The 26,108-nt window shown below is 31.8% G+C and overlaps 1 protein-coding gene across 2 annotated transcripts in view; it reads left to right on the top strand.

The window, feature by feature from the left end:
• IBTK (inhibitor of Bruton tyrosine kinase) overlaps positions 1–26,108 on the top strand; it is an 87,569-nt gene that overhangs the window by 30,221 nt on the left and 31,240 nt on the right. Inside the window, exons 11-24 of one of the 2 annotated variants that reach the window (XM_081044761.1) lie at positions 1,825–2,002; positions 3,216–3,812; positions 4,617–4,703; positions 5,499–5,581; positions 5,662–5,699; positions 6,146–6,242; positions 12,485–12,586; positions 14,753–14,870; positions 17,416–17,476; positions 18,012–18,133; positions 19,785–19,897; positions 22,692–22,840; positions 24,219–24,382; positions 25,943–26,035. In XM_081044761.1, coding sequence (XP_080900887.1) covers positions 1,825–2,002; positions 3,216–3,812; positions 4,617–4,703; positions 5,499–5,581; positions 5,662–5,699; positions 6,146–6,242; positions 12,485–12,586; positions 14,753–14,870; positions 17,416–17,476; positions 18,012–18,133; positions 19,785–19,897; positions 22,692–22,840; positions 24,219–24,382; positions 25,943–26,035 — 2,002 coding nt within the window. The remainder of the gene's footprint in view (positions 1–1,824; positions 2,003–3,215; positions 3,813–4,616; positions 4,704–5,498; positions 5,582–5,661; positions 5,700–6,145; positions 6,243–12,484; positions 12,587–14,752; positions 14,871–17,415; positions 17,477–18,011; positions 18,134–19,784; positions 19,898–22,691; positions 22,841–24,218; positions 24,383–25,942; positions 26,036–26,108) is intronic. The other variant, XM_081044762.1, reaches the window with a different exon arrangement.

Consider the following 26,108-nt stretch of genomic DNA (forward strand, 5'->3'; position numbering starts at 1 on the left):
CCTGTGTTTAATTAATTCTTTAATGGTTTCTTTATTACCTAAACATTGTTTATGTCTCTGAACTCATCTAGAGTTCTCTCCCTTTCGCTTAGCACTGACTGTCCAGTGACATTGACCCTCAGGTTTTCAATCTTGTCCAGCTGTGATTAGTTTCAGGTCCTTGACTAATTTTTCACATCTTTGCTTAATTTATATACTTCATCAAAGATGTTTTCACTGATTCTTCAAATCTAAACTGAGTTACCCTGTTTCACTTTTAATGTTCCCTTTGTATTTTCATCACACAACTTATTTTGATTTGTTTTTATATTTGTGATTAATTTTTCAAATGCTTGTCTCCTATCTCACTATCAAATGGCAAGGACTTTGACTATTCCCACTATATCCTTAGCAGTCAGCATATTTCTTGAATGTTCCAGCTCCTTATTAAGTCATTTGTTGAATGAACAAATCAGTTATTGTATGCTAGAATATATAAAGAACATTTTTAATTACTGAGAAAATTATATAAACATTCTTTAAAATCATAAAACCATAAAGGAATGATTTTTGGATAATTTTATTGATTTAATTTTATTTCCTTATAGATTAGTCAACTCTGTAAACTAAATCTTTAGGATATAGTTACTATGTGCCAGATATAGGCCTAGGTTTTAATAATTTGGAAATATATAAGACAGACCTCCTGTTCTGAGACACTCATAAACTTGTAGGAGCAGTAGGCATGTATATAAACATTTATAGTTCACAGAGACAAATTCTAATATGAACATAAGTTTTTTGAGAGTATAGAAATTGGAATAACTAAGTGTCGAGGGAAGGTTAGGGAAGCTCCCTGAGACTGAAATAGACTGAATTTGAGAGAGTAACCAGAATTCAAGTTCGATGTGTAAGTGTTGGAAGTCCTTAGAATTGTGTTCTAGTCATATTTAGTGGTCTAAAAACAGAATTCATGAACTCATGCATCGCATCTACTTTTCATTGTTTTCAATCTAAGTGAATGGTTATCTTTGACACCCCATATTCCTTCACCCTTTGCCTGTAATTAGTCACCAATTTTGTTACTTTTGTCTCAAATATATCTGAAATCTTTCCACTTTTCTACAATTTTCATCCATACAACCTCAGTCTACATCATTTATTTTTTTTCTGGATTCTTAAAATTGTTTCCTAAATGATCTTTGTCTTTATTTACTTTAAACATTTTTTGTACTGCAGGCAGAATCATTTCTTTGCATGCAGATTTCGTAGTTTTCTGTCATAGCCTTGATCTGACTTGTAAGGACATAATCATTGTTTAGTGTCTGTCTGCTGTGCTAGAAGAGTACTCCGAGATGGTGGGGACATGCCCGTCTTTTTCACTACTGTCACTAGGGACAGACTGATCACTCTGTCACAGTAGCACAGTGTGCTCACTCAGATATTTGATGAATAAATGGAAGAAACAGGGAGGGAATAAATAAGCAATCAGATTATGAAGATGCTAAGTTTATATATTTTTAATGCAAGCTGAGTAATTTTAAAAGCTATTTGAACACCAGATTTGCTTTTTAGAAAGATAACTTTGGTTGTAGTGTGGATGATGTGTTTGAAAGGGATAAATTCATGGATAATTGTTCCACTGCAATCATGTATAATGCAAACAATATATTGGGTGCAAATTGTGTTGAAGAGAACGATGATGTAGTTTTTCAAAAGGACTTAATACATACAAAAGATATTTCCATATTTTCCTAATTGTTTTTCTGTTCCATTTACTCCTAAATGATTTTAACTGTTTCAATAAAGCCTTGATTAATGGGAATTTATTTTTTTTCTTTTTAGCAGAGATTTTATCAAACCTTCATAATTCCTCATCAGATGTCTCTTGTGTCTCTGACATAAATAGTGTGTATGAAAGAATTCGACTTGAGAAACTTACTTTTGCCCATAGAGCCGTTAGTGTCAGTACAGATCCGAGTGGATGTAACTTTGCAATCCTGCAGTCAGATCCTAAAACAAGGTACACTTACATATATTTAATTTCATTTTTAGAAGGAACAGTCACTGGATTTTCTTTTGTTTTCAGTAGCTTCTGGAGCAAATTTAATTGAAAAATTATTGCCAAGTCTTATAGACTTTAGACATATCATGTTACGAGGAAAACTCAAAGGTGGAATCTGTTGTATTGGAATGAAAAGTGTTCCTTTCAGTTTGTAAACTGATATATATTGAAAATATTGAAGAAATATATGTTTATATATATGTGTGTGTATATGTACACAAAATTTATATTTTTAGTACTTCTTGATGTATTCTAAGTTCTCAGATTCTGAGAAATATATTACAAATATTTGTTATGCAGTTTGCCACAATTTCTGACCCTTGAATATAAATGAAGAGAATTGACAAACGAAGAGGTAGTGTAGAGTTATCTGCAGGGTAGTGGCAATCTCTGTGCAAATCTTCTAAGTCACATTAGTGGAGAGATGACAGGTTAAGATAATATCAAGAGTACTATTGAAAAGGAAAAGACCTAGAAGTAGGTGACCATCCGTCCTGGTTTGCCTAGATCTGTCCCATATTTAGCCCTGAAAGTCTCGTCTCCTGCGAAACCCCTCAGTCCCAGGCAAACTAGGAGGTTTGGTTCCCCATACCTGGAAGGGTGAGTAGATTGGGAAGGTGTGATCACATTCCTACAGTACTGAAAGAATCAGCATTACAGATTTATTGTATGTCTGTATTTATCTTATACTTCCTGGAGTTTCTGACCTACTCTGGGTTCTGGGACCTGAAATGTTTACTCAATTTTCTGTATATTTATTTTTCTCCACTTAGAAAATAAAAGGATATAACAGAGGAAAAAGTTGAGAACTATATTTTTTTTGAATATTTTTAGTTATATTTTTAATTATTGAAAAATTTCTATGAAATAGTCATTTGAAATTTATATTCTAGTGTTTGTAGAAATAGAAAACACTGCTTTCAAAGAAAAACTTAATTCTCATTTTAGTTTAGGAGAGATAAACATATAAAAAGGAATAGAAAATTTAAATGGTGATACAGTATCTAAGACTGTGCAGTATTATATTTTAGGAAATGCCAAATTTAAAATTTTCTAAGTCTAATAGATAAGAAAGAAATTGCCCTTTAAAAGGAGAATTGGCTAGGGATGCTTTTGTGGGTTTTTTTTTACATTTTCTTGAAAGTAAAAGAAATTTTTGTTTCATTTGTAGCCTTTATGAAATTCCAGCTCTGTCCTCATCATCCTTTCTTGAAGAGTTTGGCAAACTGTTGAAGGAAACAGATGAAATGGACAACATCCATGATGTGACATTTCAAGTTGGCAACAGACTCTTCCCTGCTCATAAATATATTTTGGCAGTGCGTTCTGACTTTTTTCAGAAATTGTTTCTTTCAGATGGTTCTTTAGACTTTACAGATGTTTACCGGAAGGATGAAGACTCTGCAGGATGCCATCTCTTTGTGGTAGAGAAGGTTCATCCTGACTTGTTTGAATACCTTTTACAATTTATATATACAGATACTTGTGACTTTTTAACTCATGGTTTCAAACCAAGAATAAACTTGAACAAAAAACCAGAAGAATATCAGGGCACTCCAAATTCTCATTTGAAGAAAATGAATTCCCATGAAGATAATCAGAACTCAGTATTTGAAGTTTATAAAAGTAATCAAGCACATACAATTAGTGAAAAGCAGAAAAGCAAACCCAAATCTTCGAAAAAACTAAAAAGTGTTGGGGAAGATGATCCTGTAAGAATGTTGCAAAATATTGCAAGGAAATTTGGTTTCAGTAATTTGAGTAGTAGGTATGACTCCTTAATATCCATTCTTGTACCTCATTATGGCCTCCTTTTAAAAATTTTCTTTTCTTTTGCTTCTCCTTTCTTTCACCATTTTCTGGTGAAAAGCTACATTTTCTGCTAAAAGCTATCTCTGTGGGACTCCCTGGATTAAAACATTAAAGTATGGGAAAGCTGTTACTGGGTTTGAACATTCTGGTGTTTGTAACAGTGATCTGGAGTGGCAGGGAGTGTGATATGTTGGAAATAGAAAGTCTTTGGAGTTAGAAAGATCTATATATGCCTCTTACCTTTACTATAACTAGCTGTTTCAAATTTCTTAGTTTCTTTGAACTTTAGTTTCTCAGTATATAAAATGGGAGGGATAATACTGACCTCATATTGTTGGTGTGGTTTTGTCATATAACATGTATAAAGTGGCTAACATAGTATTTGCCATATTATAAACCATATTTTTTTGTATTCTCTCTATTGTTATTTATGTTGCTTTGTGGCAGTATAACCTTAGTTGGGTGGGAGCAGGGGACGAGTGTATGTTTTCTACTTAAAAACAATGAAGGGCCTTGTGCTATGGCTTTGATTTATTTTTTTTGGTCAGTAATGGTATTTAATGTATTTTTAGTTCTAAGTAAAATTGAAGGAGAATGTGTGATTATTTCTTTATCAGAGTAAGGATTCTTTGAAATACTTTTCTAGGTGATATAAATTATACAGTCTTGTTCAGATGAAAGCTAATTTGTTGGGTTTTTATTGCTTGTTTTGGTAGAGAGATATATACACCAATTGTTAATTTTTATCTATCCTTGATAGGTTAGATGGAGTCAGATTTGAAAATGAAAAAATTAATGTTATTGACAAGAGAACTGGTAATAAGCCAAAGCTAAATCAGAAAAAATGGTAAGTTAAGAAATAAAGGTAAACTTTTCCCCTCTAGATTTTGAGACCTAAGAGTGGAAATAGAGCTCTTCTTACTCACTTATGAAACAAAATGTATAGGTAGATACCTTTACTAGTATTAATTTTTGGAAATGTTGGGGAGTTGTTGAGGGAAATGGACAGAATATTACCTGCTCAATAAGATATTGGTACAATTTGTTTTTACTGATACTTCCTAATTAAGAAAAAATTTTAATTTTTCTTGTCTGAATTTTGTATTTTTAATCAGTAAGAAATGATGTTAGCCCCAGAACCAAATTAATTAGGCCCTCTCATCATTATGATGATTCCTTTGTAAATCTTTTCAGTAATAAATATACTATTCTAAACACATTTGTTATTAAAAGTTTTTGTTTTTAGGTATTCTTTGTAGGTGAAAAGTTTTTGGAGAAAGAAAAACTGGCGGTATCTAGATTATGCTTAGCACAGAATGAGTTGTTACAAATAAGTGAGTTAAAGACCTTTGTCTGTGATGTCACTTACATAATATTATTAACACCTGGTCTGTAATGAAAAAGGAAAATTAGAAGAAAGACTTTTTTGAATATTTGTTTTTATTCTAAGGCCCTTATTATCTTCCCTAAAGTGGAAGGAGATGAAGTACGTAATTTGTAAGTATACCATCAAGTTGCTTATTCGCTGCAGCCTTTAATTAAGAGAACATGAAAAGTTAAGCCAAATCCTATAATGAATATATAAATATAAATATATAAAGAAATAATTGCTCGTGCTTCAATTAAAAATTTTTTCTTGCAGTTCATTTCTATATGATGTAACCATAATATCAGTGGATGGAAAGGAATTTCCTTGTCATAAATGTGTTCTTTGTGCTAGACTTGGTAGGTACACTTTTTCTTAGATGCTGATTTATTTGTTTTAGTATTGTTCCACTATTCTCACTGAAATTTTTTTCTTTCAGAATATTTTCATAGTATGCTGAGTAGCTCATGGATCGAGGTACGATTTAATTAGAAACCACGTAGGCTGGTACCGGTCATGATATTTCTTTATATTTTAAGGAGATTATATACTAAAGAAATTCAGAATGGGAACCTGATATTTTAAGTCAGTTTTTCTTTTGTATTAAACTTTATTTATGCGTAAACCTGTCTGAAAATAGCAACGTATAGAAATGAAAATTATTGCAAAAAAGCTACTTAAATCAAATTTTCCCTATTATTGTTTAGACATGAATTTGGAATATCAGTGTATTTCTTTTTTCTCAGTTTTTCTGGATCCTTTTTCATATTATATGGCAATTTAAAATTAAATGTATCTCATTTTAGCTTTGTATTTAATAAGTGTTTTTTTGCATGATGTGATTCCTTTTTAAAGTTTTTTGTACCAGCCTCAATCAGAATGTAGTAGTATTTTCTTGTTTAAAATTATTTTATTTTGTTTAGGCTTCCAGTTGTGCAGCTCTGGAAATGCAAATACATTCTGACATACTTAAAGTTATTTTGGACTACCTCTATACTGATGAAGCTGTGGTGATAAAAGGTATTAAGACTTAGGACATTTTAAATATTTAAGGTACATTAAATAATGATAAAATTAACATGTGAATCTTAATTTCTGCTCTAATTGAAATAAGCCATCAACAGAGGCTTAATTTGGAATTAGCAATAGGGATGATTACTAAAAGTAAAGGAGTGGGAAAAAAGTTTTCATTGCTTATGTGAAAACAGTGAAGTTTTGACAAATAGTCTACGGAAGTTCCTTTTTCCCTGTTTTTCCCCATATGATAACATGTCTAAAGTGAAAGAAATAGAATTGATCCAAAATTTATGTAAAGAGTACATTTATATATTTTGTTAGGCAACACACCCATGTTTTTAGTTACTAGGTGTCTTTAGTCATAGAAGTGGTGCACTAGTCACCTGTTGATAGACATTTAGGGTGTTTGTATATCTTGACAATTATGAGTAATGCTGCAGTGAACATGGGGTGCAGGTATGTCTTCAAGATCCTGATTTCCATTTTTTGGGGTTAAATACCATTGGATTGCCATATCATTGTTTTCTCCATTTTTAATTTTTTTGAGGAACCCCCCTATTGCTTCCATAGTGGCTGTACCACTTTTCACTCTTAATAGTGTACAAGGGGTCCCTCCACAGCCTTATCAACACTTATCTTTTATCTTTTGTGTTTTTGACAATAGATATCCTAAAGGTATAAGATGACCTCTTGTGGTTTTGATTTGCATTTACCTGATGATTATACACTAGAGACATTGAGCATCTTTTCGTATATCTTGTTGGCTATTTGTATGTCTTCTTTGGAGAAATATCTATTCAGGTCCTCTCCCCATTTTTTAATTGAGTCACTTGTTTTTTGCTGTTGAGTTGTAGAAGTTCTTAGTATTTTGGATATTAACCTCTTATCAGATATGGTTTATAGATACTTTCTCCCATTCCAGAGGTTGTCCTTTTATCTTTTCATTTTGATTGTTTCCTTTGTTGTGCAGAATCTTTTTAATTTCATGTAATTGCACTTGTTTACTTATGCTTTTGTTATATGTGGTTTTGGTGTCATATGTGAAACATCATTGCTTAGACCAATGTTTAGGAGGTTTTTCCTTGTTTTAGGAGTTTTATGGTTTTAGGTCTTAGGTTTAACTCTAATCCAGTTTGAGTTAATTTTTGTGTATGGTGTAACTGTGGGTCCAGTTTTATTCTTTTGTATGTAGATATTCAATTTTCTTAACACTATTAAAGAGACTGTCCTTTTCCCATTTTGTATTTTTGACACCTTTGTCAAAAATTACTTGACCGTATATATTTGAAACTTTATTTCTGGGCTCTTTATTATGTTCTATTGGTCTCGCCTGTGTTTATACTGATACATTACTCTTTTGATTACTGTAGCTTTGTAATAGAGTTTAAAATCAGGAAGTGCCATGCCTCCAGTTTTGCTCTTCTTTCTCAAGACTGTTTTGTCTATACAAGGTCTTTTGTAATTCAATATTAATTTTAGGTTTGCCTTTTTTTCCTGTGAAAAATAACATTGGAATTTTAATAGGATTTCATTGAATCTGTAGATTGCTTTGAGTAGAATATACGTTTTAACAATATTCTTCCAGTTCATGAACATAGTATACTTTTCCATGTATTTTTGTCTTCTTCAATATCTTTCTTCAGTGTTTTGTAGTTTCCAACATTTATCTCCTTGGTTAAATTTATTCCTAAGTTTTATATTTATATAATTGTAAGTGGGATTGCTGTCTTCATTACTTTTGGGGATAGTTTGTTGTTTATGCATAGAAAAGCAACTGACTTTTTTGTTGGTTTTGTTTCTTGCAACTTTACTGAATTCACATAATAGCTTTTTGGTGGAATCTTTAGGGTTTCTATGTATTAGATCTTGTCAGCTGCAAACAGAGACAGTTTTACTTCTTTCTTTCCAATTTGGATGCTGTTTGTTTCTTTCTCTTGCCTAATTGCTCTGGCTAGGACTTCTGTATAGAAGTGATGAGAGTGGGCATCCTTTTCTTCTTAATCTTAGGATGAGCAGTTTTGGTTTTGGTTTTTTTTTTAACAGTTAAGTATTATGTTAGCTGTGGGCTTGTCATATATGGCCTTTATTATGTTGAGGTACATTCCTTCTATACCTAATTTTGTTGAGAGTTTTGATCATGAATGGATGTTGAATTTTGTTCTGTACACTGTCTGCATCTGTTCTGAGATGATCATATGATTTTTATCCTTCATTTAGTTAATGTGTATCATATTCATTGATTTACACGTGTTAAACCATCCTTGCATCCCAGGTGTACCATTCCACTTAACCATGGTGTATGACTCTTTTAATATGCTGTTGAATTTGGTTTACTATCATTTGATTGAGGATTTTGCATGTATGTTTATCAGGGATATTGTTCTGTAATTTTCTTGTAGGGTCTTTGTCTGCCTTTGTTATCAGAATAATGCTGGCCTAATAAAATGAGATTGGAAGTATTCCTTCCTCTTCCTCTTTTTGGACAAGTTTGAGAACGGTTGGTGTTAATTTTCCTTTAAATATTTGGTGGAATTCATCTGTAAAGCTATCTAGTCTTTTTTGGGAGATTTTTGATTACTGATTCAGTTTCCTTACTCTGTTATTGGTCTGTTCAGATTTTCTGTTTCCTCGTGGTGTATTGTATATTTGTAGGAATTTATCCATTTCTTCTAGGTTGTCCAATTCATATAGCATGTAATTGTTCATAGCAGTCTCTTGTTATCCTTTGTATTTCTGTGATATCAGTTGTAATTTCTCTTTCATTTATAATTTTATCAGAGTCTTCCCTCTTTTTCTTAGTCTACTTAAGGCTTGTTAATTTTGTTTTATCTTTTCAAACAACCAACTCTTAGTTTTGTAGATCTTTTCTTTTTCTTTTTTTAATCTAGAAAACCTTAAGTTTGTTATTTTGAGATCTTTCTTTTTTGTTAAGGCATTTATCACTGTAAACTTCCTTGTTAGAACTGTTTTTGCTTCATACCATAGGTTTTGGTATGTTGTGTTTCCATTTTCATGTCTCAAGATATTTTTTTGCTTTCTCTTTGATTTCTTTTTTGACTTATTGGTTGTTTAGGACTGTGTTGTTTAATTTCCACGTATTTGTGAATATTCCAATTTTCCTCCTATTATTTTTCTTTTATACTCTGTTAGTAGGAGGAGATACTTGGTATGATTTCAAATATCTTTAAATTGTTGAAACATGTTTGGTGATCTAACGTATGATCTATCCTGGAGAATGTTTTGCGTGCACTTGAGAAAAATATGTATTTGCTGCTAAAGGATGGAATGCTCTGCATATGTCTGTTAGGTTCATTTAGTGTATAGTGTTGGTCACATCTGCTGTTTCCTTAGTGGTATTCCGCCTGGATGATCTATCCGTATTTGAACGTGGAATATTGAAGTCCTTCATTATTATGTTATTGATTTTTATTTCTGCCTTTAGTTATGTGAATATTTTCTTCGTATATTTAGGTACTTCAGTGTTGTATGCATATAGCTTTACAAATTGTTACACCGATTGATGTATTAACCCCTTTATCATTGTATAATAACCTCTCTATCTCTTGTGACTATTTTTAATTTAAAGCCTATTTTATTTTGTCTGATAGAAATATAGCCACTCCTACTCTCCTTTGGTTACCATTTGCATGGAATATCTTTTTTGCATCCTTTCACTCTCAGCCATGTGTGTCTTTAAAGGTAAAATGAGTCTCTTGTAGCCAACATATAGTTGGATCTTGTTTCTTTATCCATTTAGCCACTTTGTCCTTTGATCAGAGAATCTAATTTACATTTGTAGTAATTTTTGATGGGTAAGGACTTACTATTGCCGTTTTGTCAGTTTTCTGATTTTCATAGTTCCTTTGTATCTGTCTTCTTTGGTGATTTAATCTTTTTGGGTAGTGGTATGATTTTATTTATCTTTAATGTATCAATTGTAGATTTCTGCTTTGTGGTTATCACGAGGTTTATATGTAGCATTTTGTAGTATAACAATCTATTTTAAACTAATCACAACTTCATATAAAACTTTTAAACTCTTCTGACCCCCTCACTCCCCTACTTCACCATTATTTCTTCAAAAATTCTTTATGCCCGTATACATCTTGTTACGCTGGTTCGTGTGCCATAATTTTCTCATGCTATGTTTATTCATTCATTTTTCCTTCTTTTCCTCAGGTTGCATAATCTCATTGGACCTATAATTTCTATTTTCACTGATACTATTGATTTTTGTGAGACGTTATTCTCATACTTTCTTTTTTAGGCATGACTTCTTTTAGTTTTTTGGTCATATTTCAAATAGCTGTTTTAAATTTTTTGTCTAATAGTTCAACATCTTGTGTTCCTCAGGGAGAGTTTCTCTTGGCTGATCTTTTCCTATATATGGGCCATACATCTTTCTTTGCATCTTTCATGATTTTCGTTGTTGAAAACTGGACATTTACACAGTATAATGTGGCAGCTTTAAAATCAGATTCTTCTCCTTCCCCCGTCTTTGTTATTTTTGTTGTTTGTTTAGTGTGGTCTTCTATATTTGCAAGAATATGTTGGAACTTTTCAAACCCCCATATGGATATCTGTATTAGTCTGCTCAGGCTGCCATAACAAAACAGGATAGACTGGGTGGTTTAAACAACAGAATTTCTTTTTTCACAGTTTTAGAGGCTAGAAATCCCAGATCAGGGTCTGGCAAGATTGGTTTCTGGTGAGGACTCTTTTTCTGGCTTGTACATGACTGCCTTCTTGTTATGTCCTCACATGGGCTTTCCTCAGAGGCTGGGGAGGAGGGGCAGGGATTGTATCTTTGTGTGTATGTAGAGAGTTGGGGAGGGTGTAAGAGGGAGAGATGGAGATAGATATTTCTGATGTTTTTCATTAGAAGGAGACTAATCCTGTTGGATTAGGACCCTACCATTATGATTTCATCTAACAGTAATTACTTCTATAGACTCCCCATCTCCAAATATAGCCGTGCTGGAAATTAGGGCTTCAACAGGGGACATAAACATTTAGTCATAACAACATCTGTTTCTCTAGCAATTCTTTGTAATGTTTTTTTGGTATGTTTCTTGTTTGCTGCATTTGTTATCATTGTCTCAGTCAGCTTCAATGTGAAATAATTGCTAATTGTTATTAATAAATGCCCCTAAGGAAGAGGGTTTTTACACTGAACAAGCTTTGAGTAGGTCATAAAGACAGGCCCTGCTAGTGGGTGGGGTTTCCTGGGAACTGCTGTACAGGTCAAATAATGATAGTTCTTTGATAATGCTGCTCCACAGCTGTTAATGTCTCCTCCAGTGGCTGTAGCTGTTTATTTCCACTGTGATTGCATGGTTGTTGGTTTTCAAGACTCCTGTGGAAGAAGGGAGAGGGGGTTCTAAATAGGAAAAGCTGCAGTGTCCCAAAGCTCACTGTTCTTAGCAAGATTCCGATAATTTTCTTGAGTCAAGACTCTCCAGATTATTGCAAGAATTTGGATAATATCTAGAGGTCTGAAAAAGTTGCTTTTGACAATTTTTTGCAGTATTTTTATTGCTTCTGTAAAGGAAAAGAGTTTTAGAAATAGTCCTTAGTCTGCCTTTTTTTTTTTTTTTTTTTCATTGTTCCTTCTTAACCATTTTCCCTCCTTTCTTCCTTTGGTGGTGTTATTGTGTTTTTGTTTATGTTGTTACTCTGGCAGTGGCTCAGGGGCATTGCTTGAGGCCATTAGTAGTACTCTGGACCAAGAAGTTTATTTTAAATTAAGGAATTGCTATAGTTTTAAAAAAATGTACTCTTAGATGATCAATTTTGTTTTAAATAAGGAAGCCTACAAGCATTGTTCACCCCTAACTTCCCCCCATAAATGTATGTGAACATATATGCCTACATAATAAGTTTGGTGCTAAAATTTGACTTTCCCTCTATTCATTTGAAAAATGTTTGTCTAAAAATATGGGAGATTTTTAAATAAGTCAGGCATTTCAGTTGCCCCCTGAACTTAAAAGATCAACTGCCCATTTCATGGTCCTAGTGTGAACCGGGGCATTTTGGTGTGTTTCTTTCTAGCTTTCTACCAAAAAGTAGAAATGTTTTGAAACTTACTATTTATCATAGTTGCTGTTTCAACATTTAGAAAAGTATCATTATAATTCTCTCTTTTTTAGTGTCTTAATTACTTGGATTTGTTTTCGTAGGTATAATGTTTACAAAATAGTAAAGAGTAATTTTTGTTTGTTTGTTTGTTTTTTGTTTTTTTTTAGAATCTCAGAATGTGGATTTTGTTTGTAGTGTTCTTGTGGTGGCTGACCAGCTTCTCATAACTCGATTGAAAGAGATTTGTGAAGTAGCATTAACTGAAAAACGTGAGTATTTTTGAATTAAAATGTTAGTATTTTCAGGTTGGTCCAGGATTACTGTTTTATGAACTTTCTGATGCTATTTATGGCTAAATGCACCAATTTTTTTTTTTTTGTATCTTGAGAATTTCAAAACAGTTGAACTATTTTATCATTTGTAAGCACATCCTTATTTTAGAGATATGTACATAGAGATACGTACATATGTGAAAATATGTACGTTTTAGAATTGAAATATGTTATGTATTTTTTTGAAATGTCATAAAACCATGAATAATAAAGATAGTGTGAAATTTATCTTGAAATTTCAAGGGTTAGAGTGGGAAGCAGAAATTTTTTTACCCTTGTCCTCATCTTGACTATGTCTGTGTTTAGCTTCCCATTTCTTATTTGCTAGAATGTTTATGTAAACTTCTCATTAATATGTTTGATCAAAACATGTCTCTTTTCTCTCTAACTTCTATTCTTTTCTCTCTTCATTATTTTATTAATTGCATGATGTTCCTCCTGAACACTCAAAATTATTTTTTATTAATTTGTTCCTTATATCCACATTCTTTTCAGTTGTCAAAACTTACTCATTTTAACTATGTTGATTACATTTCTCCCACCTTTTTAAACTCACTTTGTGCTAGTTGAGGTCACCGTTATCCATCTCTTCGGTGTAGTATCACAGTAGTTTTTAAGTCTTCTTTCTCTTTTCTGACTTTTCTTTAATCTTTTTATAGGAAGTAAGTATATCTTTCCCTGTTCATATCTTTTTAATTGTTTACTCTGGGATAAAGGTTAAATTTCCTTGATATAAAACTTTTGTGACCTTGTAATCTTATCTTTGTGCTTCTTCATTGCCACTTCAGGAAATATGAGAGGATTTCCTGTCAATTATTTCCGATTTGTTCTTGTTAGTAATTTGTCTTAGCTCTAGTGTCTTATTTACCCACTTTTCTTGAGTTCTGTGCACTATCTTCTCCTTGGTTATCAAAAAGAAAACAGCTTTGATCTTTTAAACAAGAAACGGGAAATATATATAAGGATGCAACATAAAATAGCATACAGTATCCATATAGGTGATATTTTTAGTTGTTCAGTTCACTTTCCTGGCATTCCTTGGATATTTTTGGCCCCTGCTGCATGGTTGCCTGTATTAATGAATTACTTGATCTTCCTAGAACCTATCAAGAGAATAATTCATCAGAAGTTTGTTCTCTGGTTATTGGGCAATCCTTGTTCCCAACGGAACAACTCTAAAATTTTTATATGATCCATTTTCATTGCTGTAAAATGAGAGACTTTGGGTTCATCATTCATTAGTTGAAACTTTGGATTAGTTAGGAGTGAAACAAAGACCATTATCACCTGCAGTTATAACTTTTGACAGAGTTACAAGGGAGAAAGAAAAAAGAAATGGAGGAAGCCTGGTGTAGAAAACAGTTGTGTTCCTCTGTTTGCTGGGACTCAAAGTAAATAAGAAAAAGAATCGAGAGATTCGGGAAACCAAAGTTACATGCTAGGTAGGTAGAATTTTCAGGGACAGTCTTCTAACAAAACATATTTCATATGTAAAGTTACTAGGATTGTAACAAAATCCAGAATGTCTTGTACAGTATACCAGATTCTGCACTGTATGTGGCAAGATATAGATGTACTTATTTTTCAAATATAGTGTGCATGTGTTTATATATGTAAATATACTCAAATTCTGATAGGTTACTCAAAAGTATTTTATAGAACGATTTTATAGGTTTCTCTTAGTTTTGAGAATATCTTTAGTTTTATAGAAGAGAGAATGACTATTCTGTGCTATATAAATGAAAAGGAAAGCTGTTTATCAATGAAAGTTAAAAATATTCTAAAATATTAGGAGGAAGATTGTCAATTCTTATGTGCTTGCTTTTAGGTGACACTGGTACACCTTCTCTATTTTCTTCTGCTTAAAATTTCTTTTTTTATGTGCACTTATTTTTTCTCATAACCAGTCATTTAAAATTACTTAGGCATATTGGGATGGCAAGTGAGTTTTATATTTGCTCAAGTGTAACTTATTTTCGGCAAGAAACTGCTTTCAGTTTTCCTTGTTCTAAATGTTCAAACCTGACAACTTTAGAAATAAGTATATTTTGCCATGGTAACATCCGTTTCATCTCATTTTGCATATCTTTTTTTCCTTTGTAGTTACCCTTAAGAATGCTGCTATGCTATTAGAATTTGCAGCGATGTATAATGCTGAGCAATTGAAACTGTCTTGTTTACAGTTTATAGGACTAAATATGGCAGCTTTACTTGAAGCAAGGTAGGTTGGGTGCATACATTATATGATTGTTGCAAAAACAATTATTTATATACAATAGCAGCTATATTAGTAATTTAAAAGTAAATAATGTTAAATTCCAGCTTTGTAGAAAAAATGAAAATGTAAGAGGTTTCAATAATTCCATCAATATCTGAGTGCCTAATATATGCCAGCCACTGCTAAGACACAACAGTGAACAAACTAGACAAAATCCTTGCCCTCAATGGATCTAACATTTTGGTTGTAAAGTTGTGCAACAGTATTTTTACAAGTATAATTTTTTGTATGTATGCATATCTTTTTGTTTAGGTTGATTTGTAACTATGTAATTGCTACTTGGCTTTTGGAAACTATTTGTAAAACTATCTAAGCCAGCACTTAATTAGTTCACACGTAAGTGTGTATAAAACTTGTTACTGGTTGATTTCCATTATCTCTTTGTAGTCACTCTCTGAGATGTTTCCTGTTTTATGCATTCTTTGTCAAACTTAGGGTACAGAGGATAGCCTGAAGTTTTTAATTCCTCTAGTTTGTTGCAAGCTGATAGGTGTGTTGAAGTCTTTATGTAGAAATCAATGAGTAATGAAATGTTACTTATAAAAACATGACACATTTTACATAAAAAGTGATCTAAATATATATACCCTGTTGTATAAGCTAATATTTCATATTATATTGAGGATTACCTGGATGGAAAGAATTTGGTAAATGCTAATTATTTAGGAATCATATACATTTTTAGAGAGATCTTGGAAACTGTTCCATTGCTTTTAGCTGTTTTAACAGTGGAATTTTTAATGAAATAAATTTATAAATTTTTTAATAAGGTCAAAATTTCATTACATTTACTCACTGTACAGTCAGTGGTGAGAAAAATGAATCTGTTTTGGTGATCACAGATATTTGAGATTAGATATCTTGGTGGCAATTTGCATTTTCAAAGTTTCAGTATCTGGTTTATTTCTGTAATTTGTTTTACTCATAATAATAACTAATACTACCATCATAATTATTAATGGTAATAGCTAATAATAGTAATGATGATAACTAATACTATGTGCCAGGCAGCATTCTAAAAATGTTACGTAGCTACAGTTTATTTCATAAAGTAGATTCTGTTTATAACCTCATATTACAGATGAGAAAACCCAGTAAACTTTTTTGTGAAGAATAAAGAAAATCTTGACCCATATAATTTACTGTAAACGATAGTAGTTTTTGATAACTCACCTTTCAAAGTCAGGATCATGTTTAATGAAACTAATTCCCAAACATGGTTGAAATAAAAGTGTTCTAATAGATTCTTATAGTTGCCCCTAAACAGTTCAGTTTAGAGGAAACAATATTTTGGCAGTTGAATGCTTTGTTATTTTGTAAAAAATGCTTTTCAAATGCAAATTAATGTGAGATATTAGACAATGTCATTTTAAAATGCCTCTAGTATTTTAGTGTGATAGCCTCACTAGGGTTTCCGAATAAATTTTTTTGCTGACATTGCATTAGTAATTGTAATCATATAATCATAGCAAATTTTTTAAATCAAATTAAGCTTTATTCGGATTGTCAGATAAGAATCAACCAAAATGTAAAATAAGCACCAAATTTATCTAAAATACGATATTGGAAAATTATGTGTCATACTACTATTGTTTAGTTGTTATGTTGTGACAATCTGTCAGCTGAACTATTAAGGATGGCACATGTGCTGTGCCATTCTACTTACATAATTTTACATGACTAGACATGCATAACTTTCATTAAAACAAAGAATTGTACAAACTTAACTATTCCTAATCAAAGATGTCTGTGCTAGAAGAAGTACAAATAAATATGCACAGATTGTTAAGAAACGGGGGGGTACACCAAAATTGACATAGCATCACAAGTAAGTTATCCTCTAAATGTTAAAACTGATATGGTACAGATTTGAATATGCAAGTTTTTTATGTCAGTTGTAAAAGTAGTTTAAAATATAATTCAGAATGTGCACTTTAAATTTTCTCTGATACCTTAAAGTACCTGTTTGGAACCTGAGAGTTCCTTAAAATCTACCTTGAATAATACTAATGATCTAGTATGAACATCATTGTACATATGAATACACTAAAGCCCAGAGAGGTAAAGTGAATTGCTCAGGGTCATGCGGGTAATTGGTAGCAGTGATAATTCTAGATAGAATTCAGGAATGCTTCTTGTTAGGCCATTGTTATATCAATATAGCACTCCTTCTGTAGTTAAAGATTGTAATTTGTGGGAAATGAAGGTTGAAAAATAAATATGTAATTGCTATTTCATTATGATAGAAAAGATTTTTCTGTAACTTGTAAGAGGTGCTCGAGTTTTATTGCAGATATTTGTCTAATGGGTTTCATGTTGTTTATTTGAAATATGTAACTACACATACTTTCAGAAAGAATTTGTAGCAGTTAGTACATTAATGCTTTTTAAAAGAATATTACTTAGCAATATAAAATGTCTACATATTTGAAAATCTTGACAGGTATTAAGTTACTTGAATATAAATATAAAATTTTTATCTTGTTAGGTCTCTTGAGGTTTTAAGTGTTGGTGTTTTGAAGGATCTTTCTGTATTTTACCGAAAAATGGTAAGGTTTATATTTTTTCAATGATATTATCAACTAAAGCAGTATATTACGTCATATTTCTCAATGGAATAATTTCCCAATGAATTCTAATACATTAGGATATTTTAAAATTTCCTCACATATCCCACATATAAGTATAATAATCAAAATTGAATATATTTAATGATAAAATTAGTATCTTTTAATTCCTTTATAAATGAAAGTTATTGAAAGCTTCAGTCTTTCAGTTATTATTTATTATTTACGAAAGGTCAGGACAGTGCAAAAACATGGATACACATGATCCTTAACAAATGGATTAATTTGTGTCTTTAATATAGGGGAGCTTTTCTGTCAAGTTTTTTCTTTTTTCTTTTTTCTTTTTTGACAGTTAATCTAATCCCTTGCACCCCTTGATTTAAATTTAGGACGTCATTAGGCATTCTAGACTTTTTCTAGTTAAAGTCACCACATAAAAAGAAAAATGGGATAGTATGCCTATTTTTAAAAAGTATTTTTATAAATTTTGTATTTGAAAGTGACATCTTTTCTGTAGATTCCAGCAATGGACAGAAGAGTCATTACGCCATATCAAGATGGACCAGATATTAGATATCTGGAACAAGAAGATGGAGATTTTTTTTTGAAAGAAGAAATACATATCGAACAAAATTATTCGTAAGCTGTTTCTTTTTTTCTTTTCCTTTCCTTCCTTTCTTTTTCCCCAACCACCTCACTCCCATTTGTTCATCTTAAACACTGTTGACATTTTTATATCGATATTGAAAGAAAAAAACTGAGAAACCTGACATAAGAAAAGTGCATGTTTATTTTTAGCCTTTGTAAAGCACAAAGTAAATGAATAGTTTATATGAGCATATATAACAAAATTCATATAAATATGAAAGGAGTATAGCCTTCAGGTTAAACATGTTGGGTTGAATTAGTACATTTATCTTAATTACCTTCCCAAACCCTGCTGAGGTTAAAGAAATGAAAAAGGCATAACAGAGAGAATAGGAAAGTAGTAAACAGCAGTCAGGATGTGTTAACAGTTTTGGAAGTCGGAAAGTGGTTGCTAAGTGGTCATGACTTAGAACAGAAAAACCTAAAGCAATGCTGGAAAGGCTTAAGAATTAGAAGTACTAGGTGTATGAAGACTGGGATGAGTGGTTGGAAAAGAACATTTTTTGAGGTTTTTTTCAAAGAGCATTGATTTCTTCCTGAATCCCATTCAACCAAGTGATTTCCCCTCCTCCATCTTGGTATGAGACTAGAGGGTGAACCAGAGAGGAGTGGGTCATCCACTTCTCTCGATTCCTTTCTGTAGGAACCTGACTAGTTTAATAGCTATGGTCTGTAGTGACTGACATTTGGGAGTCCTCCAACAAAATATCCCAGGTTTTAGGTTGTCACCCTGTAGTGGGATGGATCATTTGACAAAGCCCTGGATAGAATTTCAAGTTCATGTTTTAGACTCACTTATCAACTGCTAACAGAATTACTTTCCTTCTACTTGGTAAATGACCTGGTAAAATAAAATCTTCAGTTGTTCCAGTAATTTGGTGTGTGTGTGTGTAAATGACCTGTTAAAATAAAATCTTCAGTTGTTCAAGTCATTTGGGGGTTTATGTGTGTGTATGTGTGTGTGTGTGTGTGTGTGTGTGTGTGTTAACTTATGTAGCTCACTGAAAAACTGCTCTTGGTTTCCAGAGATTTTTTTAACGTCTTTCCTACTTTGGTAGTATTTGGGATACTGGACAGTTTATAAATATCTGACTTAAATGTATGATGTGTTATATTAAAAATTATAATAAAATTACTAACATGGACATAAATGTTATCCTTTATAAAATAATATTCACAGCTGACTTTTGTAACTGTGGATGAGTTATATGAGATCTGTGATTTTTAGTAAAAAAAGATAGTTGTCCTTATAGGTAATTTTATTTTCTCTTGCCTGATTAATAATGCTTTATTTAGGGAATTAAGTATTCCCTGAAATGCTTTGAAGTTACCAGCGAATATTTCTAGTTCAATATAGTTTGTAATAGCTTTTGTGTGAACATGTGTAGTATTTTACTTTTCAAAGAATTTTCCTATAAACCATCTTGTTTCTAACTTTCACAGAAATTCTAGGGTTAGAACAAGTAATTGTATCACACTAAGTTTCAGTGATATGAGTAATTTGCTCCAGACCACACAGATAAATGAGACTATAGCATATGTATTCTTATGTGTTTTTTGTTTGATCAAAATGCATAGTTCTTCTGTTTTGGCTTTAACTTTTATTTTTTTTTTAATTACTTTTATGTTTGCTGTTTCCTAGGGAAAGTATATTCAAGAAGGCAAAAACAAAAGCAAAAAAAAAGCCACGTAAACGTTCAGATAGTTCTGGAGGTTATAACCTTTCCGATATTATTCAGAGTCCACCATCTACAGGTTAGTATAAAGTGTTTTAGGATGTATTTTCTGATCTCATCTCTCATGTCTCTATTCATTGTCTAATTCATTTAATATGTATTAAACACTATTATATGCCATTTGTTGGGGCTATTGAAATAAAAAATAGTCCTTGTCTTAGGGAAGCTACAGAAAATGATAGTATATTATGATAAGTACTCTGAAGTTTGCTGTGGGTTAACCAAAGTAGTCTAATAGGAAAGATGTCTTACAGGACAGTGATACCTGAGCTGGATCTTGAACAGTGAAGAGAAGTTAGCCAAGAAAAGGAGGCAGATAGATCTACTAAGAGAAGGAGGTACTATCTTTCCAAGCCTAAAGACAATAGAAAGAACTGCACATTTCTTGTTCATATGGCACAGCGCTGTAGGGCTGTGTGCAGATAATAGGAGATTGGTTGGAGAGGGTCAGAATTTGGAAGGTATTATATGCCAAACTAAGGTATTTTGATTTTATTCTGAAGGCTTTGGTTAGCTATTGTTGGATTTTTTAGGCAGGGTGTGACTAGATAAGATTTATGTTTTTAGAAAGACCACTCTGTCCAGTGGCATGGAGGGTTAGGAGAAAAGGGCAAAATAAAAATGACAGAGATACTGTTACCATGTGGATTCAATTCATATATATCAGTGCTCTAAGGCAGGTGCTAGATGCCATTCATGAGCATAAGAAGATTATAAATATGTAGAATACAACACATTTTCTATCTAGGCATTATCTAGATTACGTAGTTTTTCTAAAAATATTTTCCCAGTTTTTTATTTTGAAAATCTTTAACCTATTGAAAAGATGAAAGAAAAATACCATGAACATCTTATACCCTTCATCCATGTTTATTGTTAATGTCTTACCAAAGTTGCTTTTTCTTTAGGCTTATTGCATGCCCTCTTCCTATATCCTCCAAGCATTCTACACACACTTTTTTTTTACTGACCCATCTGGGAGTAAGTTGTAGACACATTTCCCGCAAAACTAATATGACTCTCCCAATAAGGATATTGTTCTACACAACCACAATACCATTATCTCATCTAAGACACGTACATTAATCCATTAATATTATCTAATAATGCAGTCTATCTCCAGATTTCCCTAATTGTCTAAAGGTGTTTTTATAGCCTTTTTTGTCTTAACCCTTAAAAAATTCTAGTATCCTATCAACATTGATATACTTAAATTGATCGATGCAACACTAAAAAATAGTTTCCCATTTACCACATCTCCTGATTCCTACTTTAGGACCTTCAAATATTTTAAATTCTGTGATTTTTATATTCTCTGTGTCACATGAATTACCTCTAATCCTTAGGAGGCATAGGTGGATTAATGGATCCCCACCTATGAAAGGAAGGATGAATTAATGGATAGACAGACGATTAATCATGAACCTAATGATTTTTCCAGTTACCTAAAAGACATGGAAAAGCAGATATTTGGTTTGTTTTAAATAATGTTATTTTTGGCATTTCACAGCTAGAGGAGTCATTAATAATGAATAATTTATATCCCTTCCTTTAAACCTGAGGTAAAAAGCTCAGAAAACTTAAGTGATTCGAGGTAGTGACAGAAATAGATTTATTTTCTTGATTTCAGTTTTATTTCAGATTTCAGATCTATTTTCTTGATTTCCTGCTATACCACTCTTTTTGTGGCCAAAGCAGATAATGACTGAAAGGTTATATTTAATTGGAGGTCAAAAAGACCTATTCTGGTAGAAAATTTGAATATGAGGCAGATTTTATCAAAGATAGTTCTATAAAGGCTTAACATTCACGTATGTGCATTGATCCTTAGACAAAAGACATTCTGTGAAAATGTTTTCTATACCCAAATTAATTTTGGTCACTTTAATCATTCTCTTTGTTTATTAGATTTATTTCCAATTGACTTTTGGGAGCATTCCAAGATTAAATATGCTTTCTTAGATAAAAATTTGCCTCTTAAAAATATTTAAAACATTGTGGGGGAGAAAAAAGTTTGAATGATATTTCCAAACTTTATTTTGCATGATAACCACAAAGGAGGCCTATGTCTTGTCAAGGTGGTTTACTTTAAAAAGAACACTTACTTGAATGTATAAGAGATGGTATGTTTTATTTTTAAATCAATCGTGTAGGTTTTAGTTACAGCCATATAATGTGTTTTTGGTTGCTTTTTATTTTGCTGCTTCATTTAGATCGTGCTGAATTTGAAATATGTAAACATAAACACATGAAACTGACGGATCTGCTAATGAACCTAGGTATTAGGTATGGCAGGGAGACAGGTACTTAGCCTGCTTAAGAGAAGAAATGGCATATACATTTCATAACAACTCTTTTGCTTTAGGTGATGAGCTATTAAAAATAGCTCTCAATTCACAGATTTTTTTAGAAGGAAAAACCCTCAAACAGACCACAGTTGGCTTCAGCTAAATAAGAGGCGGAAAGGCTACAGTACTCTTTCCATACAGACTGGGGCCAGTCCCCCTCTGTGTGGGTGCAGAGACCTCTATACAGAGAGACAGATAGGAAAAGAAAAGGGAAGGAGTCTGGAATTTATTAATTTTGTCTTCTTTATGTTGAAAAAAAAGTTCTGAATTGCTTTTTAAAGCAGATCGCAAATGGAAGCTTTTGGCTTTATTTTGTTTATTGAATGTTTTATATACATGTATATGTATATACATATATGTATATATTTAGATTAATATATATGTTCAAGTAAACATGTATATATATATATATATATATATATATATATATATATATATATGTATAAATTTAAATTTACGTTTTAGGATTATTAAAATGTGGTAAGACCAATTCTGTGGAATCTCTTCCGGAACTATTGACATCAGACTCTGAAGGAAGCTATGCAGGAGTGGGTAGTCCTAGAGATTTACAGTCCCCTGATTTCACAACAGGATTTCATTCAGATAAGTCTGAGGTTTGTTTTTATTTGTCTATTAATGTACTATTTTCTTAACTTCAATATTTAGGTATATAGATAGATTATCTTTAGTTTTGTATTATTTTTACTTTAAAAAAATGCCCTGCTTGGTTTATAATAAAATACAATTACTGACATAATATATGAGTATTAATTTTCTCAAACTTGCATAATGTTTCTAGTTTTAAAGATTTTAATGGCAGTTTTGAGCCATGTATGATGTTTTATTTCTAATCTTTCTGCAACTAAAATACATGTTGATGTAAAATATAGGAAAACTGTATAAGCATGTTGAAAAATACAACGAAATTATTTGAAAATTATTTTGTGAAATGTCATTTAACACCAGCTAAAAATTGTCAAAGGAAAATGATTTTGAATGTAAGCCTAATTTCAAATTCTATATGGTCTCTTTCCTCCATGGTGTTAACTGGAGCAATACAATCTGGAATGGAGTTCCTCTCCTAATCTAACACAATTCACATTAAGCTGCAGAATTCCTAGTCTGGTCAACTCTGGAGATGCCAATTTTTAGATATCTCTTAACATTTTATTCCATAATTGTTAATCTGCAAGGAAGGAAAATGTGTAACTTAACTAAAAAACAGTCATTTTTTTAACCACTCTAAATCCATAAAACAGATATTCTTGAGACAATGGAAAATTTACCCTTTCTTGGAGTCTTTTGGGCCTCAAGGATTGAGTTAAAAAACTTTTTTAATGTAGGGTACATTAAATGTAGGGTACATTGAGGGGCAATTCATAGTAATACTGGGGTTGGTCTGGAAGACAGTTGAGGTTTAAAGGAAGGTTGAAGACATGCTGTGAATGTCTGGCAACAATAGAATAATGTGTTGGCAGAGGAAATACCATTTTAATAACTTCCTGACCTAGTGTAATAACAATAGTTGTAGATTTGAAGTGTCATTATTATTTGATTTTAATTTTATTCAGAGTACTTTAATTATATTCAGAGTGAATTGAACGACATTTATACCAAACTTTGAATTTGTTTCGTATTAAAGTCCCGGACTTTAATTTTGAAGTTACTGCTTCATATCTTATTTGAACAACCGTTATTAACACTTTTGTTTAATACTCATGTAAATAGGAATTTAATATGCAAACTTATTTTCCTAAAAATTATTCCCAAAGCTCACAATAATTGGGTTATAGTCACTGATTCGTTTTGAGAATTGGGTAAGGCACTAAACTATAGAAGAACTGAATTGAAAATGCTGAATGATTATTGTTATAAGATTATACTGTTTAATATAATTTAACCAATATTTTAGTATCAGCTATGTGTTAGCTGCTTGGCTAGGTTCCTGATTTTTTTTTTCACTTTTTAATTTTTTTTGTTTTAAATCCCCAGGGGAAAAGTAAACCATATGTTAATGGTGCACCTCCTACATATTTTAGGGAAGATTTAAAACCATGGGAAAAATCACCAATACTTAAAACATCTGCTCCACAGCCCATTCCCAGTAACAGAATTGATACTTCAAGTTCTTCCAGTTGGGTTGCTGGATCTTTCAGGTAGGATATTCATTTTGTGCCATACCTGTTAGTCTGAAATACATCATTCATTTTTAGTCATATGAAAAATTTTAAATAAGCACATTTAAAAATATTAATACAGATTTCTCATATTATACATAGAAAATTACCTAAATGCGTAGAAATTACTAACTAGCTAAAACAGGCTCTTTTGTTTTTACTATTATTATTTTTTTAATTTTATTGGGGAATAGTGTGTTTATCCAGGGCCCATCTGCTCCAGGTTGTTGTCCTTCATTCTAATTGTGGAGGGTGCTGCTCACTGGCCCATGTAGGAATCGAACCAGCAACCCTGTTGTTCAGAGCTCGCACTCTAACCAACTGAGCCATCCGGCCGCCCCCAGGCTCTTTTTTTCCCCAGACAAACTTCAGTTGCTTTTGTATTATCATCTGTGAATACTAGTAAATACTATAACACGCACTGACTGGATACCAGCTTTTTTTTTTTTTTTTTTTTGCATAGTATATATTAATTAAAACACCCAGTTTCCACTGAGGAAGACCATTTTGTCATTTTTAGGCTTACTTTTTCTTTTATTTTTTTAGCATAGTAGGGGGTATTTAAGATCTCACAAAATGTATTGTTATTCACAATTAATTTTCAGAAAATATTCATGTAATGCTATACTGTGCTTTTAACCTATGTTTTATCCATATTTTTCTCTTATTTAGAAAAGTCAGTTTTTAAAACTATAGATATTAAAATTCAGTGTTCTTTTTCAGTGTTTATTGACCTTGTGATTCATCTTTATATACCTGCTATGGTTTATAATATTCTAAAATTGTTAATTGACTTCCCAGTTATATTATTATCGGATGACTTGTGCAATTATTTTGAAATATGCTGTATTTTGCACAGTTCGAACAAAGGTTATGGATGTGCTAGTGTATGTTGCTTCATTGTCTAAAGGTAGTTCAAGAATGAGTCCCAGTTTTTTGTCTTTCTAAGTAAATATAGTTGTGAGAACACCTAGAAACACCTTCTAATCACAATGTTAAACTATTTTATTAAAAATCTTTTAAGACTAGCTTGGTGTAAAGTCAGCAAAATATATTGGGTATTTCTAAACATTGTAGAATTTTTTTCTCATTATGGTTTAACTCCCTCTGGTGGGTCTCTAATATTGTTGAGCATCCCCGACTTTTTCCACTAAATTTAGTTTTGTTAACATTAGATGGTGTTAATAATTTTATTAAAATGAAAGAATATAATTTTTAAGTTCCATTCATTTTAAAGGATAAAAGTTTAATAGAACTTTGAGTCCTTCTGCCTAAGTTAGGTAAGTTAAGAATATCCCTATTTGACTTTTTCTTTAAGAGTTTTAATTCATTTTAGTTGTTATTTATTTATTTTTATATAAAAGTAGCTTTCATTCAAAATATGTTATTTTGAAGTTGACCACAGCTGATAAAAAAGACCTAAATTTTCCTCTCATTGTAAGTCTTATATATAATTTATAGTTTCAGTAAAGTTTGGAAATTTGACTTTTGAATAAATGAATATATTGTAAAAAAAAAAAATGTTTATGTGTCTTTTAGTCCTGTCAGCCCTCCTGTGATGGATCTCAGAACCATCATGCAAATTGAAGAAAACAGACAAAAATGTGGAGCTACACCAAAGACAAATTTGGGGTTGGTTATAAAACAAATCATAAAAAAGGAAAGACCATGTTGTTATAGATCTTCCCTAAAGAACTGGAAAGAC

This window comes from Rhinolophus hipposideros, assembly GCF_964194185.1.
Source record: "Rhinolophus hipposideros genome assembly, chromosome: 3".
Taxonomy (NCBI): Eukaryota; Metazoa; Chordata; class Mammalia; order Chiroptera; family Rhinolophidae; genus Rhinolophus; species Rhinolophus hipposideros.